Source organism: Python bivittatus, unplaced genomic scaffold (genome assembly GCF_059951505.1).
Source record: "Python bivittatus isolate LINGU-HERP-01145 unplaced genomic scaffold, Pbiv_v1 ctg000080_np1212, whole genome shotgun sequence".
Classification (NCBI taxonomy): Eukaryota; Metazoa; Chordata; class Lepidosauria; order Squamata; family Pythonidae; genus Python; species Python bivittatus.
Window position 1 is genome coordinate 45,174,582 of NW_028277035.1, and position 14,373 is coordinate 45,188,954.

The 14,373-nt window shown below is 41.9% G+C and overlaps 1 protein-coding gene across 1 annotated transcript in view; it reads right to left on the reverse strand.

The window, feature by feature from the left end:
- The window catches only part of UBA7 (ubiquitin like modifier activating enzyme 7), a 46,652-nt gene that overhangs the window by 15,523 nt on the left and 16,756 nt on the right, over positions 1 to 14,373 (reverse strand). Inside the window, exons 11-20 of the mRNA XM_007428410.4 lie at positions 12,870 to 12,971; positions 12,518 to 12,598; positions 10,298 to 10,453; positions 9,918 to 10,083; positions 8,137 to 8,333; positions 7,332 to 7,396; positions 6,829 to 7,009; positions 5,077 to 5,151; positions 4,283 to 4,463; positions 3,948 to 4,057 (exon numbers count right to left, since the gene is read on the reverse strand). Of these exons, the coding sequence (XP_007428472.1) occupies positions 3,948 to 4,057; positions 4,283 to 4,463; positions 5,077 to 5,151; positions 6,829 to 7,009; positions 7,332 to 7,396; positions 8,137 to 8,333; positions 9,918 to 10,083; positions 10,298 to 10,453; positions 12,518 to 12,598; positions 12,870 to 12,971 (1,314 nt within the window). The remainder of the gene's footprint in view (positions 1 to 3,947; positions 4,058 to 4,282; positions 4,464 to 5,076; positions 5,152 to 6,828; positions 7,010 to 7,331; positions 7,397 to 8,136; positions 8,334 to 9,917; positions 10,084 to 10,297; positions 10,454 to 12,517; positions 12,599 to 12,869; positions 12,972 to 14,373) is intronic.

Consider the following 14,373-nt stretch of genomic DNA (forward strand, 5'->3'; position numbering starts at 1 on the left):
CCCAGAGCAGATGTAATACAAGGTTGTCCTTGACTTGGCTGAGGAATTGCGCCCTCAAGTCTTTTTCCCCTCCTCCTTATCCTCTTTCTTCCCATGTGACAAGCCTATTTCACAACCTTTTAATATGGTTGCTCCTTTTGTTTATCCAACCCAAGTCAACGTAACATTGGAGGCACTCCAGACTGAATGTTTCTGGAATACTTTTGAATTCGGAGAACCAAGGTAGCTTTGGATGGGAGATGGGAGAATGTAAAAAAATGGAAAGAGGAACTGTAAACCAAGGAACAAGGCTATGTAGAAAATACAACACTATAGCAATATAACTACTGCAAAGATAGTATGGGGGCCTGGTTCATTCATTAATTCATTGATAAGATGTATAAGGCCACCCATCTTGTGAAAAACAACTCTGGGCGGCTCACAGTAATATTAAAACCAAAGAAACAAACCAAAAGCCTGGCACCCTGACCAACAATATCCAATCCATCAGACAATGTGACCCTCAGGCCCCAACCTCACCCTGTCCCAATGCCTGGCAGAAAGGCCAGCCCTTTACAGCTTTCCAGAAGGCTAAAAGAATGGGAGCCTGCTGGATCCCAGGAGGGGTGCTTCACAGAGCAGAGGCTGCTATGGAAAAGGCATGCTTCCCAGGTCCCACTACATGGCAGCATTTAAGGGAAGGAAGGGTGCCCATCCAATCTGACCTGGTAGAGCGGGCAGATACCCTCAGGGAGAGGCAGTCCTCCAAATAACCTGGCTCTGTGAATGTAGGCTTTAAAGATCATAACCAGCAGCTTGAATCGCACTCAAAAACAAACTGGGAGCCAGTGTAATTTGTGCAACAGCAATGTGATATGAGCAAATTGAAGTACGCCCAACATTGTGTACACCACTGCATTCTGGACTAGTTGTAACTTCTGGGTGGTCTTCAAGGGTAGTGCCATGTCGAGCAGATTGCAGTAGTCCAACCAGGAAGCCCTGGTAATGCAGTGTCACTCATTCCAAGCATCCTGGCACTTCCAAGTCTGAACACATCCAAGGTCCTAACTTACAATGATGTCCATGAAGCTGTTTCTTGGAACTGCATGTCTGTCTTTGAATGGATGTTCTTACTAATCCAGGCCCAAGTTTCTTTACTAAGACAGGGACATGGTAATCTAGACTAGTGACAAGGAATGTTTTACAGGATTATGAAGGGTGCTTTCCAGCAGCAACAAAGACTGTGATGTGACCAAATAACTTGGGGACACAAATAGAAAAACAAAAAATAGGGAGTATAATCTATCAAAATTGTTCAGTTTTAAGCACATGTTTAAACCCTTTCTACTAAAATGAATGGTGGTTAGAGCCAATCTAGACTTGGTGCCATTCACATAGACAGCAATTGTGTAATCAAACTGCAGAGACAACCCCTTCCCTGATTCCAGGGAGGGATATTGTGGGAACCTTGACTATCTGAAATCTCTTCAACCCCAATCCAACTGAGGAAATGACAGGGGCTTTTCAATCAAAACTGCAGTAGGGATACAAGTCTAAATCCCAGGCATTCATCGGACCCAACTCAGACTGAATCTTCTGCACTTTCATTTGGACCACTGCAGCATGCTGTGTGTGAGGCTGCCTTTGGAGACAACTTCGAAGCTGGAGCTGATACAAAACGCAACTAGACTGCCGGTGGCATAACTCCACTAGCCCAGCGTAACACCAACTCTCAAGTCATTGCCAGCAGGCTTCCAGGCTCAATCCAGGACACCGGGAATGATATTTTTTTAAAAAAACTCTTGATGGTGCAGCATCAGGATACAGCAGGAAACACCTTGCCAAAACATATCTGCCTTTCTAGGACAGTCATCTGGCCATATCTGTTGTGAATCCCTCGACCCCCCCCCATCCCCGGCAAGAAGTACATGGCTGTGAACCAGATTACACACTTTCTTCATGGTATCCCTCATTCTCTAGAACACACTCTCTCAGTTCAGACCCTGTTCTGTTAACACTGCAAACAAGTCAATCTGTGCTATTTCAACGAGCCTTTGGCCCCAGTTAATCTGAATGAGGGCATCCATAACAAGAACTCCAGTTAGAGGATTTGTATTGTTACATTTTATGTTTTCTTTTATGTTGGAGTGCACCCAGAGTCCTTCAGGACTGAGGTGGTTTATAAATAATGCTAAATACATATCTACAATTTTAAACCCTTTATGTAATAGTATGAATGACAAAGCCTATCTTAGCCCTTAGGTACTTAACCTGAATTGCATGATGTTTTGTGTTTTCAAACAATGACATTTCTCCCTTCTAGAAACCTAAGACAGTCCCTAAATCCTAAACACCAACCCAGTTACAGTACAACTCAAAACTCCAGAGACACCAGCCTCCAAAACATGGAAAGGTCAAAGCAACTAAACCTGACTGGTAAATGAGATTTCTATTAGGAGCATTTGACAGCAACTTTCAACTGAAATGCAATATATGAAAAATATTCTACCTTAACTAAAATCTAGACCCCAATCCTGGCAGCTGATGACATATTTGGACATAATCTCCACAAGATTCCTACACTGCAATTGCACTTCTGCAGACAAATGCTCACTGTATGCAAAAAGTTTGGCTCAGAGCAGCTGTGGGCCTGTTCCAATCCTGCTCTGCACACATGGAATATCATTCAATAACAATCTTCTCTCCTGCAAAATAAAAGAGACTTCCTACTGCAAGATGTGAGCAAGCTAAAGAAGGCCATAACTCAGTGCTGAAATGTATTCTTTGTACACAGAAGGTCAGCTCTCCATTATCCAGTTTAACTTTCCTTTTCAGACTCTATGATAGCAAGGGTGAGCAAAACCCTTGGCATGAACCCACAATTTTCCTTAAATGCTCTACATCCTTATCATTTCACATCCAAGTACATCCCCATTCTCTACTCTCCCTCTTTCATTCTCATCTGCTCACCCCAGATAAGAATGAATTTAGACAGATGCCCCTTCTGACGTTATTTTGTCTTAATTTTATGCATGGCTCAGAATTAGGTCTCACTGTGATCAAGGAAGTTTATTTCTAGAGAAATATGCCCAGGACTGTGGCCTCATCAACTCAAAAGAGCAGATTATCCAAATATGGTTTGGTTCTGATATAAAGACAAGTAATTGTTCTAGGTAGTATGCCTGAGTCTTGAGGTCACAAGCTCCCACCTTCTTCTTTTGTGTGATTCCACCACAAATTTAATGTGTAACTTAGCAGTCAAAAGGCATCATTATTTCCTCTTTTTATTCGTTGAGAATTTTCTTCTGGAAAGAAAGGCCTTGGTGTTTGCTTAGAGATCGTCTAAAACTTGTCTACACATTTAATTTTTAATATAACCAATTAAGGAAATCATTATGTACATGGGAAGTTATGATGTCAAATTGACTTAAATTTAGTCATATCTAGCTTTTGCTCTGTCTCTGCCCACTTATATGCCATGGCCCCACCCACTTTTGGGAATATGGGACCCAGCACACCATTTACGTCCAAATGCTTCCTTCAGTCTAAAAGAAGTTGCTCAGCCCACTTCAGGCTATCCAATGAGTTGTTGGCAAAGGTGAGATTCAAAACCAGGAGCAACCTGATTTGTAGCTCAGTCTTTGAGCCAATATACTGAATCTTGTGTACGTGATACAATGGAAGCATTCTTTGTAACTCAGCATTTGAACTCTGAATATTAAAAAAATCATGTGGCTCTTGTCTGTACTTGCCCTTTACAGATACTGGGACAATGAGAAAATCAGTTCATGAGTCATCTCAAGAAAGTGCATTAGCTCTAAACTGAAGTTGCCTGGTCCAGGATTAAGAACCATTGTCAGAACTGCCGGAAAGAAGGTCACAGTTGGAATAGTGGAGTTATACAGCTCACTTGCTGTCTATGCAGAAGGAAATGTAAAACAAGATTTAATAAACAAGCATATCCATACCTTCTCAAAGTGAAGGGGCTCCATATAAGCAGAGAAGAGGGCACTGCCTTTTTCAAGTTCTTGTCTTAACTTTCCCAATTCTTGCTTCAGCTCTACTAGCACTGTCTGATCTAAAAGACACATTTGGAGCAGCCCAAGTAAGTTCATTTGAGTGATATGAGACGAATAAGGTATAATCTGCTTGTTTAAAGCCTTTTATATCACCCTTACAATTCAATGACATCGAATAACCTCCACCCACATCTTTGATAAGATCATCAGAAGGATCTTTAGGATCTAACTGAAGCAGTTTAGACACTTTAGCTATTTGATTATCGATTTTTTACTAATGGCACCTGGTAGTGTTGGAATCTCTTCATCGGTAACAGGGATATGCATCCCCCGACATGGGCGGAAGGGTGGGAGATGCAAATCATGGAGGAGTTGGGAGGTGGTAGCTTCATCCTCATGAACATGCAGCCTGTGTGTCTGGGCAAAGAGGCGACTGGCAATCACAATGAAGGTCTTGTGGGTGGGCTATAAAAAACCAAAGATAGCTTTAGCAGAGTCAACACCAAATATATCCCTTTTCCCCACTGCAAGTTCTTGTTCCACATAATCGTTAACTGGATGCATCGGGTGACCCTCCAAAAATACAAACTCCTTATCATCCCAGCTAAGCAACCCCTCCCCTCTTGTATGATCAATACATCACACCACCTTATGCAGCTTTCTGCTATCACTGCATGGAACAGTGGATTCAGGGACTGCATACCAGACATGTTCAGTGACTGCTGAACTCTCCCTTGAAACCTCCAAGGCAAGTTTGAAATGAACTAATCTTTCTCCTGTTGATAAGACACTTTTGGATTCATACTGTTTTCTCAGCTATTCATTGTGAGTGGTTTGCCACCTGTTCTAGGAAATAATAACAAAAACGAACAACAATTTCCATTCACTGAATGTGCACATGTGTTAGTGAGAGTGAATGTGGTGTGCATGTACTTTTGTCCCTTCGTTTACCATTTAAGATGCAAATGGTCAACCCAGCTGAGGAAAAGTCTTGGCCTTTCCTTGATGTGGCTTACTGAGAAGACAAAGCCTGTTCTCTTCTAGAATCCCCAGTTCCCAAGATGAGCAACCCACTCACATTATTGTAGTCAAAATGCAGTCGGTGGGGGCATCGCTTGGATCCCAACCAGAAAGGAAGTCCAGAGCTTGTCTCCTGGGGACAAAGGCAGATGGGGTCAGTCAGGAAGCCACATGGTGGGGGGCGGGGGTTAAGAAGTTCAAGGAAGGAAACGCCATTGACCAAAGGCTGGAACAGAGCCAGGTAAGTTCTGCAGCCTAAAGGGAAGAGATTCAGCCATGGAAGAGAGAATAAGCAAAGGGTTAAGAAACAGCCAATGTGGCTGGAAGGAACTATCTATATCATCTATATCCATATATCTTACTTGTACATATTTTAGTTCCTCCAAAACATTCAGGGCCTCCTTCCCACAACACTGTTACAGTCCATTACCAGCAAAAATCCTTTTCAAACTTTACTGCATGGTGATTAACAATATATGCTATGTGTTAGGGCCAAAAAGAATGATTATAGAAAAAGAAGATGTAACTGCTGTACCATCCAAAAGATGTACATGTTTAATCACGGCAGTATCACTTTCAGTAACATGATGTACATAGTGAGGAAAAACCGGGAATGGACCTCAGACTGAAGTGCAGTGGAACCTGCAGCTGAGGCCACAGCCCTACCAAAGAGCTATAGGGCGAATGAACGAAATGGGACCCTCACTAGCCTACCCTTCCTTGAATCAATTTATGAAAAGCCATGAAAAAATACGTATTACAATACATTGCTACAGTAATGCTTCAATGGCATTTTCAACCGTGCACGGAATACAGAGGTATCAAAGGAGCCACTTTTAAGTTAAGCATCTGGGTTTCCACAAAAATGTACTGTAATTCCATCTGATTCTCTCTTTTTGATTTTCCTTGCAGCCAAGCCAAGAAAATCACTTTCTGTGTTTTAGGTATTAGTATAGCTAAAAGAAAAAAAAATCAGTAAATCATTCTTTTCATGGAGCATGTGCTTTCTTGTAATGCTGAAAAATGCTTCATTTTATTTTCTGATTATGCATAACACCACCTGCAAAATTACACAGCCACCATTGTATGGAGGTGGATATAAAAGTTTGTGTGTGAATTATGTAGAGGGCAGATCGTTTCTAATCTTCTCAGCAGGTGCCAGATAATCTGAACTAGGAAATATGGCAAGAGGGCTCTCCGTACCAGCAGAACAACTTGCATGGAAAGGGAATGACCACCTTGAGTTTTGCTGCTTCACAATGACAGGAAAAGAGCCAGGTGCAGGCCCCCTATAGAAACCATTTTAGGCTTGACTCCTCAGCCTCAGCATCTGGATTCTGCTTTGAATATACAGTATTGCTTATCTCTCTTTGGACTCTTGTTTACTGTTTCCCATTTGATTCAGATCCGATTAGGCCGTTGCTTTTTTGAAGTTTACTGCCAGGCTGAAACTCTGAAAAACAATTCATTTTCAGGACCTTCAGCTAGGTTGTGTGAGAAATTTTACAACCATAGAATTCTACCCAAAGCAGCAGCAAGAGTGAAGGTTAGTGGGGCTAAGTCTGAACAAGCAATGTCTCCAGGATGAGACCAGCACTTTCTGGAAGAAATTATGAGTTTTAATAAGTTGGAAGCCACTGCAAGAGAAACGTGTGCCCCATCCAAAGACGGACAGAGGGATGACCCTCCCTTGATCTTAATGTATCACGCTTAGCATTGCCCACTTTATTTGCTGCACTGTGGTGGGCAAGAAGCTAGGAAGTAGTTGAGGGTAAGGATATGCACATGTTAGTCTCTGGATATGTCTCACATGTTCAGGTGGAAAGTTGTACAGCAACTGCAGGATGTCATGACAGAAAAGACACTCCCAAAGTCTCCGGGCCCAGGCCACACAGTCTTGCCAGCAGCGTGGCTTCTCCTGAAGGCTCATTTTCACTAGATTCAGCATCTTCAAAGCTTCCATGCCTTCTGTCTCAAGGGAGGTGGGATCCCTGGAGTTAAAAGTACACTTTGTGGTTGGACTAAAGAAAGAAACCTGCTGTTTTATTTCTTAAGTATAGGAAATCTGCAACAATTTTGTGGTTAAAATATCCACAGGCCTCTCTAAACAATCTGATATCCTTGTTTAAATATTCCCTCTAAGAACAAACTGTTGTTTAATGATAGATACAAGTATCAACTAAACTTCCCCTGTCCCTGCCCCTGCAATAAAGCATCCACTTGATTCCCAACAGCGCCTATTCATGACTTTCCCACACATACACAATATTTACCCAGAACTCTATCTTCGTCAAGATCTAGACCTTCACTCACCTCAGAAATTTATTGGTGTTGTCTGCTCCGTTTTTGAAAAGATCCTCAAATTGATTTCGGGCCCACTGCAAAAGATGGAAGTGAGGGGAATTTGGGGATCTGTTCTGCTCTCTGCAAATGCATTGTGCATTCTCAGAAGCAAGAGCCGTTACGATCAGCGAATGCACTCCCAAATAGCAAGTACTGGATAGCAGCCTTTGAGTATCTTATCTGTAATTGTTCTTTGGGCTAACTGGGCCAACATGTACCACAGTTCCCTAAAGCCAGGCATTTACTCTTCTGATCACCAGACTCTAGATATAAGGGGCTCCCCAATCAAGTGCTGAGACTGAACCTTCCTCCACTGGGGGTGGAAGGGGAAGAGAGTTGGAGCATGGAAAGGGCTTGGGGTCCTGAAATCAGGAAAGGCCTGCTCTCGCTGCTTCTGTTTCTGTGAACGGGGAAGAAACAGCTGAAGATTTGCTCAAGGTGAAAGATTTTGGCCTAGCTTATGGGTGAAACAGCTGGACCATATCTCTTGTCATCACACCACTAACAACCACCCTGGTTCTTGCACAGCTGCCTGGAAAGAATAAATGAAACCAAAGGGCCAGGCAGAAGGAGGGAGTTTCCCCTCTTTCAGGGATGGCCCAACTGGGGAGAAAGGGAGGGAATGAGAGGAGAGCAGGCCCGGCCAGGCCAGGCCAGGCCCGGCCAGGCCTGGCCAGGCCCGGCCCGGCCCGGCCCTTTGGAGCAGAAGCTGCGGAGTTGATGAGAGGCAGAAGAAAGAGTAACATGGACTATGGAAGAACAGCAGTCTCTGTACCTGAATGGTATGCTGGATGGTGCTGGGAAAATGGCGCAGGGTACAGAGAGGGAATTCTTGGCTATCCGAATCCTGACCTCGTTCATGTGTCTTTGTCAGATAAGGCAGAAAGACCAGGGCATGTCCCTTGGTGCCATGTGTCCCAGAATCGAGCAGAGGCTTGAGATAACGCACGCATCTTTCACCCACATATTCTCCTGCAGGGGAAGGAAAAGGAGGAAGGCTCAGGTGTTGCACAACTCTATGGGTGATTCTCTAGGGATCTTAGGAGAGAAAGAGGGCAAGAACAGCCATTTGTGGCTTGCTGAAGCCACTTTCCTGTGAAAGAATGAGGAATGGAAGGTTCAAGGCAAAAAAATAAAAAATGACATCCTCCCCAAAGAGCTGATTGCCTCATGTCTTCCTTCATTCTCTGAAGGAGAGAACTGGCAGAAGAGCAAGTCAAGACAAGGCAAAGTCCAATTGGACAGAGGCAGTATATAAATTTCATAAATAAACAAACAAACATTCCCTAGTAAGACCATGTTTTGAATATTCCAAATCATGGTATGTATGCTGGATAAATACTGTATTATGCATATTTAAATTGATTATTTAGGTACCATCAATTCAGCCTTGACTCCTAATGACTGCATAGACAAATGCTCACCAATTTGTCTCCAATAACAACCTATAGTTCTTCCAAGGACTTTGCAATAATATATTTGATCCTGACCATCCACCTTATGCATTGTCTTTCCTTCCTTCTTCTAAGTTCAGTAGCCTCAAGGGAGTAGTCAGTCGGTCTTTATTTGGTCCAGGACTAATTTATCGTTTTTTTCTTGCAGTTCATGGTACCTTTAGTAATAGTCTTCAAATCTATCATTCTATCTTTTTTCTCTCACTCTTTCTGTATATATAACTTTGATAGCTATACATTCTTACAGGAAAGACCACTGCTTTAACTATTCTGACCTTTGTGTCATAGCAATAACCCTTATATTTCATTACAATATCTTCTCAAAATTTACCTTTCCCTTCAAATTAAGAGAACTCATGCAAAAAAAAAAAAAAATTACTTAGCACAGTTATTTGTAAGCATGATATACTTGTATATAATACATCTGTATATACACACAAGCATTTTCCAAGGTGGTAACTTTCAGATGCACAGTGGAACCTCGGTTTACAAACTTAATTCGTTCCGCGACTCTGGTCGCACCCCGAATTGGTCGCAACCTGAAGGAAATTTCCCCATAAGGTTCAATGTAATTACTGTTAATCCGTTCTGGTGTGGAGGACAGGGAGGCGGCTATTGCTTGGAGGGAGAGTCCCCCTCCCTACGACTACATGTCAGGGGCGGAAAATGGCCGCGGACCACGTGTCAGGGGCGGAAAAATGGCCGCGGACCACGTGTCAGGGGTGGAAAATGGCCGCGGACCACGTGTCAGGGGCGGAAAATGGCCGCGGACCACATGTCAGGGGTGGAAAAATGGCCGCGGACCATGTCACGGGAGGGAAAATGGCCGCGTATCCTGTTCGTACCCCGAGGCGGAGTTAGCAAACCAAGGTAAATTTTTGCAGCCGGAGCTGGTCGTAACCCGAAAAGTTCGTTAACAGAGGCGTTCGTAACCCGAGGTACCACTGTACTAGGATTTCCCAGTCAGTACAGTGTGGTCATTGGTGATACGGGGCAGCATTAGAGAATTGTCTTCCCAATTCATCCAGAAGCAACTTTGTTATGGAAGACTGGAACACTTGATACTGGGAGACTCATACCCATTATGACTTAAGGCACTCACTAGCTTGAAAGCTGTCCAGGGCACTGGCTACACCATCCAAGCTCAGGAAGAAGTCATCCCCATAGAAGTGTTCTGTGTCAGGCCCAACCTGATTCTGATGAGCTGTCACATTGATATTGGGATTCATAAGTCTTATGGCAGTTGCAGCCACTTCTGACTTCTGCTTCTATAGAAACAAAGGAAATATAATTAGATCTAGGATTAAAATTGGTCATTGACCAAAGTACAAAAATGGAAGTCAAGCCAGAAAACAGACTTTCTTCTTTTACATTAAAAACCAGTTTGCTAGTATTCTGACCTGCAGCAAAACTCAAAATTTGTAAAGTTACCACTCTTATTGCTCCCAGACTCTTTCCCGCCATCTTGCCTGCATGACTTACAAATACATCTTCTGGTTGAAATAGGAACTGCCTGTTGAGGTTGGACTTTTCAATGATGTCCATGTCTGTCACAGTGATCTTCCCACCCTCGCCAGCAGCCAAGCCAATCATTGCAAAATTCTTCAAGAGCTCAGAGCCAATCGCACCTGCTCCCACCTAAGGAAGTTGTACATAATAAGACTGGTTGAGACCCCATGACATTTTGGAACCACATCAGAAACTGGAGACAGCTCCTCAAATTATATATGGTTGGTTCTGATCAACACCTGTCCTATATACCTTTCCTCCACCTGCATATTTTTAGCCTGATCCTCATGGAATTTCGATAAAGTGTGCATGGCAACTACAAAGCCTGGATAGAAGTATTCACATTAGAAAACTGCTATAAAAGTCTCCAAACTTTCTGAATGCAATTCTGGGAGAAGGATTGAAATAACAAACTGAATGATCTCCCTTTTTGAAAACTGAACTCTTGACCACATTTTATATTACAGATGTCAGTTAGCTAAAAAATGTAAAAACAGAAACACATGATTTTAGTATGTTTCCATTATAGCTGGTACACTAGACTAAATTTTAATTTTGCCATGGAATATGCACAGAAAAGAAACTCCACAAACTCATGAGATCCATATGCCAATTCATCAAATGTGTGAAACATATAAAGAACTATGCAAGGCCCTTCAAACAAGAAAAAGGAGTAAAACCGGGATGCAACGTCAACCCAACCCTCTTTTATCTTATAAATCAACTATCTACCAAATGTTTCTGAAATGGTTGTGAAGTCCAGGATTACCAGAATATGACTCAGCAGCACAAAGCCTGTTATATAGTGATGATCTCACCATGCTCTCACTTTGACAACAGAGAGTCAAGCAAAACTTCAAACTAAAGGAAAGATTTTGCAGAATGTAAATGTATCTGGCAAGGTGGAGGTGGAGGAACCAAATCCCGCTGGATTTAAGCAGTACATCAAAGACAACGCACATATTTATTTCACAGGTATAAATTGTATATAGCCTAATAATGATTGTGTCATTTGTCTTTAGCAAAGGTTATCTCAAAATTGCGAGAAGAGGTATTGAGAATGTTGATCTAATTAGAATGTATGCATTAATCAGATATAATGAGTGCTGTTTATTTCTGCCTATAATACTGTATGTGCTATAAAATATATCTGGCAAATTAAGAAATGTTAGTCAATTTTAAATCTATTTTATATGCATAACCAGCCTGCATGATATATGAACGACACAGAAAGAAACAACAGTTGGAGAAGTTTTGCCCTCCTCACAAGAGCTTTTTACAGCACTGCCCGTGCAGTTGAAGATTTGCTGATGGCATAACAAAATGCTTGACTAAATAGGTCTTTAAGTCTGAACCTGCAGGATGATTGTAGTCTTGTTTCCTGTCTGACTATTTTTCAAACATACTCTCATGGAGACTAGAAATTTGATCAATGTCAATCACTCCCAAGGTTGCTTGCTTCCTTCCGGTTCTAAGATACTCAGGGATCCATGCTGAAGTTCCCACAAATCTTTGCATTCAAATCTGCAAAAAGTGACATGCCACAATGTAAGATTTCATTACCATTGCTATCATAATTTTGTCCGATTATCCAGTGGGAGTGGTTTCAACATCTGGAGCCTTCCTTTGATACTCAACTCTGTTAATTAGGTTAAAATCCTTTCTGGTATCTATGGGAGCATTTCTGCCAGCAAATGATAAGTTCACCAAAACACAAACAAATGAAAAAGCAAAACTCAATAAAAGCCAGTAACAGCTGCAGGAAGGATCTAAGCCAGTTACTCATCATAGGAAAATAATAATTCTTCCTTTGGTGCCATCTCTCAGGCTAAAACTCTCAATGCTCCCTCTGCTGTGGAAAAAATGGAAGAAAAGGCACCAAAGTTTCTCTTTACAACAGCTGCTGGGTGACTGTGCAGTTTTCTGGCCTGCACTGGAAATAAGCTCATCAAAAAAAGTTTCGCTTTAATTATTGGAACCACAAAGGTCAGCTGGAAGAGCTGTAGATGTATCATCCTGACAACCTCAGAAGAGAAATGAGAGCCGGGGAGACAACAGACAACGCACTGACAATAAGAACATAGTACACAGCATAATTTGCTCAAACCAAATACACATATTATAATGAACCTAGTTAGCGTGTGGTAAGAATGTTGTTTCATGTGGTTTACAGGAGTAGCCTGCCTTACTCACCAGGAAATACTTCTGCTTCCCAAGCTGTTTTTGGAAGTCAGCCCCAAAGACAGCAACTTGCCCATCGTAGCGACTATCACGCTGTGAGAGATGGAGATGGCAAACATCAGAACATTAAGAGCAACATTCCAAACAGGAGGCAAAATGAAACCGATGCAGTTCCACATGGGTAGGTATGGACCTGTTCTCAGAAGATCAGAGTTGGCTGTCTTTATGGAATTCAGTGTCATGGAGGAGAGAGATGAAAATGTTTCTCTGAAAGCCACCAGTAGAAACCCTTCTAAACAGAGTTGTGACGGATCAGACCTGAGTGGTTTGGAAAAAATGCAAAGTACAGAATGTAACAACTCACTGGGGCACAGTTTTCCTCTGTCAGCTGCTCCCCTTCAGGCAGGCATTCATAGGCATCAAAGTACAGCCACTGATCCAAAGGGATGAACTTTCCCGAGACAGCCTGCAAGCAAAACAACATAGATGCTCTATGTTAAAGGTTATAATGAACATTTTGGAAGGTGAAGTCCAACACATCTGGAATGCTTGTACCTTAAGCTGCAAAGCAGGCCAAATTCCAAGTAGGTGACGTTTTTGCTTATTTAATCTCATTACTAAGAAAAGCCACATCTTGTTGGTGTTTGGTCTTCTACCCAACTGTTAAAGCCACAAAAGCCCATCAGGAAATGGGAAGATTCATACTTCTTCACCATTCTAGTTACTTCTCAGTGGCACTAATCTTGTTGAGCACTAACACCCAGGAACATCCAGGAACTTGAGAGAATGGCTCATCTATGCAGCAACGGCCAGAAAACAAATTAGTCTAGGAAAACAGAAAATCAAATGCTTTCAGCTGATACCCAACCCAAGATAGTCTGAGCTCTTGTGCTTTGGAGTCATCCCACATGAAATTAATTTCTTTATGGTGATTCAAATAATCTTTAACCCAGCCTTCTGCATATGTCACTTGCAACAAATCAGCTAGGGTGGCCAGTTATGGTGCTTTACACAGGATGGTCTCTAAGTTCAAAGTGCCTTCTATGATGAAGTCTTGTCAGTCCAAATCTAGTTGAAGAAGGCAAAATTGCAAAGGCCTTGGCATTGTCCCTGAATAATAGGCACACTGCTGCCTATCAAATTGAGCTGTATTAAAATTCTACTACATTTATAGTAATTATTCCTTCATTTGCATATGTATTATCAATATTATTACACACTGGATACAATCTATTCCCTCTTTCATTTCTTTTGGTTTATCTGTCATGAATGTTGTCTCTTTGGGCAATATACAAGTCATACTGTATCTCTGGGTGAAAGAGTAGTCATATAGCCAAAAGGGATCCAGCAAAGTTTGAAACTAAACACATTTTGCTAAATGAGGATTTTTTAAACCACATGTGCTCAGGTATAATGCTAATGTCTATCACTGTTTTTTTCTTCTTTTTGATGTTTCTATTTGTAGTCACCCAGAGTCGTTAAGAGTCAGGTGGCATATACATTTAAATAATAATAATAGTAGTAATAATAATAATGATGATAAGAAAGACAAAAAAGTCTGGATAGTGGACATTGCAATACCTGGACACAGCAGAATAGAACAGAAAGAACTGGAGAAAATCACAAAATACAAAGACCTGTAAATAGAAATAGAACAACTATGGCAAAACAAAGCAAAGATAGTACCAATAGTAATAAGTGCCTTGGGTGCAATCCCAAAACATCTGGAGCACCACTTGAAGACCATTGGCATTGACAAAATCTCCACTGGTCAATTGCAAAAGGCAGCTTTATTTGGAACAGCTTACATCCTGCAATGATACCTTTAACACTATCAAACAACATCTGCCTAACCTAGGTCCTTGGGA